The sequence below is a fragment of the Culex quinquefasciatus genome, chromosome 1, assembly GCF_015732765.1.
Source record: "Culex quinquefasciatus strain JHB chromosome 1, VPISU_Cqui_1.0_pri_paternal, whole genome shotgun sequence".
Taxonomy (NCBI): domain Eukaryota; kingdom Metazoa; phylum Arthropoda; class Insecta; order Diptera; family Culicidae; genus Culex; species Culex quinquefasciatus.
In genome coordinates, this window is record NC_051861.1 from 86497530 (window position 1) to 86503940 (window position 6411).

At 42.1% G+C, this 6411-nt stretch overlaps 1 protein-coding gene across 1 annotated transcript; it reads left to right on the top strand.

Annotated features, from left to right (window-relative positions):
• On the top strand, window positions 1–2462 carry LOC6052205 (zinc finger protein 28). The gene is made up of 3 exons (XM_001868469.2): window positions 1–305; window positions 360–953; window positions 1892–2462. The coding sequence occupies exons 1-3, from the start codon at window positions 93–95 to the stop codon at window positions 2441–2443; spliced, it is 1359 nt and encodes a 452-aa protein (XP_001868504.2). The 5' UTR covers window positions 1–92; the 3' UTR covers window positions 2444–2462.
• Window positions 2463–6411: the final 3949 nt, after the last annotated feature.

Here is a 6411-nt window from a genome sequence, read left to right on the forward strand (position 1 = left end):
GTTTGTTATTGCTCGCAGTTTGTTGTGCATTCGTTTATTTACGCTTATTTTAAATGAAATTTTGCTCTTAGTATAAGTTTTAAAAGAGAACCATGAGGAATTGCTCCAGACGATCCGCTAGACATGTGGTCCCTGAAGATGATGCCCAGGAAGCGGTAGAAACGATCGCTAGCAAACGTCCATACAAACGAAAGTCGATGCAGTGTCGGCTTTGCTTGCGAGTTCTTAGCAAAGCGGAACTTCCGGAGATATTTGCTGAAGGGAATAGCGTTCAAAAGGCCATAAAGAGTGCTGTTTCCGTTGAGGTTTGTTAATACTTCTAGTGATTTTATGAAGGTTTTAATAACCGCAAATTTCAGGTCAGCCGAAAGGACCGCTCAATCCGGATTTGCCAGTGCTGTCTGAACCTGGTCCACATTATCAATGACTTCCGGGAGGTGTGCGCACGGACGGAGCAGCTTCTCTTGCAGGAGGTTGAAATCTCAGGGGATTCCTTCTGGACGCAAGAGTTGGACCAAGAGGCGATTGGCACTTGTCATTCTTTGGTGGAAGATTGTCGGCGAGAAATCGATCGGTTGCTCCCCGAAGAATCGCCTGTGAAGAGCGAAGCTCGCCCGGAAGAAGACGATACGCTCGAGGAACCAGATCAAATCGAGCTGAAGCTCGAAAGCTTGGATGAGGTTCCGGTACTGATGAAACCGGAGCTTTGCGGAGAATTAAACTTTGAGGATGTTCAGCTGGAAATTCTAGACCTCGAAGAGAAGTCGTGCGAAATTGAGGATGAAAATGAGACTTTCGACAAAGAGCAGCAGCCGGAGGAGAAGGTGATACGGAAACGACGTGGCAGGCCACCACTGCCGGAGGAGCTGCGAAAGCACCGTAAACGGAACCCGGACGAGCCGAAGAAAAAGAGGGGACCAAAGTTGAATCGGAACAAGCTTCCGGCGCAGTCGGTAAGGATACATTATCATTGTTTTGAATTGACATCATAAAAATTGGACTTCCCATCTTGGGACGTAAGATTTAAGTAGCCTGTTAGCCATCGGAAAAAGTTTCATTTGAAATTTTCTACTTGCTAAATAGATCGACCTGTCGATGTGCATCTAGAGATGTTTTCTAGCTAGTAAACTGATTCTACATTGTGCCAAAAATGTATAGAGTCAATAAAATTGTAATTTCAATCTGAGCATATTCTTTTCGAAAATCCTTCCTGATGATCTTGATTTGTTTGGCTCTTGATAGGATCAAGCTCAATCTTTTCCAGCTTCCTCATGAGCGCTTAACAATAAATTCAAGATTCCCGCAATGCATTAGTTCCGGAGAATCTTATCAAAAAAATTTTGGTGCAACCGTCTCGAATTCTTGTTGTTCTGTTTTGAAAACCTCATCAGTTAATGATCCGCAGTCTTAATGACTCCTTGCATCTCCTCGCCATTGAGTTAAATAACAGCTGGGACCGGAAGATTGCGTCTTGCACGTTGTTCAGATTTACTTCCATCTCTAAGTTCTTTCGTTGCCATAACGATGCCATTGTGCAGAGCAACGTCGGGTTGACTAGTGACCAGCTCGTAACGTTGAAGAGGATGATAGCTGGTTGTTTCAGCGATGGAATCGGAAAACGAGGCTTTTTTAAGCTTGCAATTAGCTTCATAAGAAGTCTTCCAGCTGTTGGACACGACTAATCACTTCTTGGATTTTGTCCCACCGCTGCGGTTGAACTCTTGGCCTCCGTCTCATCGCAATTCCTACTCGAGTAGTTGATCTTTCCGTAAATGTTTTGGAAGCCTTCAAGTCAATTTAACCTGAGCCAGAGGAATTGACGTTCACATTATGGACTTGACTCCGCCAAAGTAATTTTGTCTGAATTTTAAACATACCTTCTCCTTCCCAGGTTTGCGAAATCTGCGGCATGCTGGTCAACCGGGAAAACCAGGAACGCCACCGCAACGAGCACCTTGGCCACCGCCCGTACGCGTGTTCCGTCGAAGGCTGCGAGCACAGCTTTTCCAGCCGGGCCGGCCTGCTCGGACACATGGCTCGCCACGCCGACCGGAACAACGTGTACGACTGTGACATTTGCGGGGCAAAAATCAAAACGAAAAGCTCCCTCCAACGGCACCGGAAGATGCACACGGCGGAAAAACCGCACGCGTGCTCGATTTGCGGCAAGCGGTTCTGGCGCAAGAGCTACCTGAACCATCACGCGACGGTCCACACGGGGATCGCCAAGTTTCCGTGCGAGTACTGCGGGTTCGTGTTCAAGAACAAGTACTGGCGATCGTTCCACGTGAAGCAGAAGCACGTGGCGAAGGGCGATCAGCCCAAGTATGAGGCGCACGAGGAGTTGGACGAGAATGGGGAGATGATGTTGCCGGAGGGGTTGGTGGAGGAGGGGGAGGAGGATGAGGGGGAGGTCGAGTACATGGAAGTTGTGTGTGAATAAAAGGGAAAAGTTGAAAGTATACTATTTTGTTTATTTTACGAAAATAATTCACCAGCAGTTGTGTATATTGTAGTTTCTTAGAATCATTTTAACTTCGACGAATTTATCAAGTCAAATCATGATCCATGATCTAGATAATAAAATTAAAGAGAATCTTTATGGAAATAATCGAAAATAATTTTGAAAGACATTAGAGACAGATAGACACTACTAATAAAATTTAAAAAATACAAATTGTTCCAAAAAATATCTACCAATCTATCTATCTAAAGATAAACTACCAAACGTTTCCCAAAATTTTGCGTAGCTTTATGAACCCTATCTCAAATGCCAAAATTTAAAAATTTGCCCGGTTTTCACCCCATGGACAGGGTGACATCACCAACACCGACGTATCCGTAGGCAGATGTTTCGTTGTGTTTCAATTCGCCATCGTGTTGTTTAAGCCCGGTGATGCATCGGTCAAGAAGAATGTTCTTTCTTTTCGTTTTCTTCTGCATATCACAAAGAGAAGCCACGTTCAGTCGTTTATTATAACCGATGATCTTCTGCGTTGGACCGTTTAGTAACGTGGTCGATAAACTTCTCGAAGGCAAGGACCAGGAAATAGGATTTTATAATCGGCATGATTAGCGTACTTCTTCAGTCGGCTCTCACTCCTGATTCGCATTTTCTGATAATAACCAAAACAAATTGAGCGATTTTGGATTCCAGTCTCATTGGCACCACTTTTCCGTATACTCACGCCAGCCTTTTTGATCATCTTCCTTCGGCCAATTTGTTTTACTTTGGTTATGATCAGTTACTGGTTCTTCAGAAGCACGGTTTTCATTTGTATGTTCGGATGGCTTAACTCTAACAAAAATAACTCAGATTGTTATGTTTAAAAGGTTAAATAATTATTACACTTTTGATGGTCGTGTAGGATCCTGAAAACAGATAGTATCAAAATGCACCGTTAACGTGGGTTCTCTTCCGCAAAAAGTTTTCCAGAGATCTAACCTAAAATAAAAAAGCAAAAAGTAATGCAACTTTACATAACAGTTAATCGATTTTGAATCACTAATTTGAGCTCACGTAAGCTCGTCCTTGATGGATTCTTCCGCATCAAGTTAAAAACGTTCCTTAATCCACCTTTAGGTGGTTGGTGCCTTCCTCACATTCATATATTACATCGTCGCTTGCATACTTTCTTGTTACACGTCCTATCTTTTTACAACAGACTTGTCACAAAATCGCACACTTGCGACAACATTTTGCCAAACATAATCCTTCGCCTTAAAAACATTTGACCGATTCTTAGCGAAGCTACACCACAATGTCACATTTTTCAATTTTCAATATGATTTTTAATATGAAAAAAAATCATTTATATTATGATGCAATAATTGCAATGTGCTTTAAATGCGTTTTCTTACCTTAAAAGCCAAGAACATTGACCAAAAGTGGTCTGCAAGCCATTGTACGGGAGAGGAGTTTTTTCATAAATCTGCTCCTTTCGTTGTCCCGTCACGAAAAGAAATGGCTGGCAAAAACTCAAATTTCATCCAATTCTTTCAGTTCAAGGAGCAAAAGATTCGTTTTTTAATTTGTGATAATGTGTAGAAGAGCAAAAGTTTTTAAAAATCAAGCTGGTAAAACTGTAGCGATTTTTGTAGTGTGCCTTTTAAAAGTTCAGTTTTACGATGTTGTCCCGTCACGCTACATTTTTATTTCAGGGGAAGCACAGGTTCATTCTGCATGATATTTCTTTGTAGGAAAATCAATTATCTTTCCAAATATGTAACAACATTGGGGGGTTTCTTCTTTTATTTTGCCACTACAGCCAAAACGCTGGATTTTTTTTTTAAAGGAGCATCGGTCATTTATGAATTTAAGCTTCATTACTCATTTCTTTTGATACATACTTAGATTTCTTTACCGAATTGGGTAGTTGAGAAATCGGTAAAGTTTTGATCAGTAAACCGTCTGTCAAAATGAACAAAAATTTACCGAAAATCGGTAATTCTGTACTTTTAAGTTTACCGGACTGTTCAGTAGTTAAAAAATCGGTCAAAGTTTACCGAATTCGGTACAAAAATCTAAGTGTGTAGGATTGTCTTTAAGGACCATCCAAAAAATCTTTCAAATACCTTTCTCGATGTTCTAGGTTTATTTGGAAGGTCTTTCGATTATCTAACTAACGACAGGTCGCATGATGGACTCGGACATCATTTTATTGAAATATCTGAGATCCAGCATCCAAAAAGAATAAAAATAGCTCCTTTGTAAAAACAGCGGTGTCATCTAGTGGTGACTAGGGAAAACTGCTTTTACCCGGTGCATTTTGCCCCATGTTGCGGTGCATTTTGCCCCGTTGTTGTAGTGCATTTTGCCCCGCATGGTTGTTTGAAATGAATCAAAAATGTTTTTAGAAATTTGACATTTTCGAACAATTTTGAGGTTTTTTAAGACTTTTTTCACATGGATGACGAAGAATAATAGTTGTTTTAGAACATCGAACAAAATTATTCCACAGTAATGCTGTAATGGTTGAGAAATCACAGCTTTCCCTTAGGGGGTGCATATTACCCCCTCTCCCCCTAACACACACTTAAATGCTATTAACTTTTGATAGGGGTGTCAGATTTTCAATGTTTTGGGCTCATTGGAAAGGTCTTTTTAATACCTTTTTGAAAATGTATAACATGATAGGTTTTCCTGCAAAAACCACCCTTTTTACAATCTTGGAGATCGCAGCAAGCCTTGATCGGGATCAGTTGGCTGAATGTTTTGCTCCGCGTTTTTTCATGTCTTCTCTTTCGAAATTCTGTGCTTGTGGTGTGTTCCGGTACGCGTTCTTCAAGAATGTCCCGGATGGGTCAATTTCGCGGGTCGATTATCCGGTTTACAGAATCCGTGTTGTACTTCACCCGTGACTTCACCGGAGTTTGGTGGGTTAAAGTGGAACCAGAATTCCGACGGTTTTTCGGAGGTGTTCGCGTGGATTGGGCGTTGTGACATTTTGACGTGAAATCTCGGTCGCCAAATAGTGTTTTTGAAGCCAGACTTTGGGTTTTAGTCTGAAAACAATGTTCGTCTCGATTTTTTCGAGTTTATTTTGTAAAATTGTGAAACTTGATTCTAAATTTCAAAATGGAGGTGTTAAAAACTGTGCCTGCTGCTGGTAAAAATTTTGGTGTAGGAAGTGAGTGGTGGGGGAGGGGGTTTGTGTTAAGTGGAATTTTCACAGGCGAGGAAGAAGCAATTCGAGGTGGAGCTTACTCCGGAGAAAATCGGGGCCAGGTGGCTGTGGAAGCTGGGAACCAGTTCAACGGCGACGGAGGCAGTCGTGTGGATCACTTGGCGGCCACATCCGGCAACGCAAGAGATGCAAAGGAATCCATAAGAGTTTACGGAGCTGGATGGATGATCCCAGAATTTGGTGAGAGCATTTTAGTGTTGTTCCTATTATGGAGCAGGTGTGGCTGACTGGTCACGGTTTTCGCTTTGAAGCGAATGATCCTGGGTTCGATTCCCATCTGCTCCCAACAAGAAAATTAAGGAAATATGACTTTTTGAAACTCGGGGGTTCGACCCCCGTCCCTTGGGTTGGTTGAATTAGGAATACTATTACTACAAATTATATACATGCTGGGCCTTTGTCCATTTGACAAGGGCTCGGAAGTTCTAAATAACGTTTGAATCCGATTGATGCAATCGTTCTTTAGGGCGGGGCTTGTCGATTCAAGCTGAGGTACCTCGCGCATGGCTAGCCTGCGTAGAAATGGGTCACCGAAGCTCGGCAGAGCTAACACCGTCCAAATGCCTATGCGAGTTATTTGCATGTATAGAATACAAAATCTAAAATACCTGGAAAAAACTCAATTTGTATAAGAAGCGACCGCGTGGTCCCGTTTGGTTGATTGCACACACACACACAAAACCACCCTTTTTACAATCTTCCGGACATACGCCAAAATCGATTT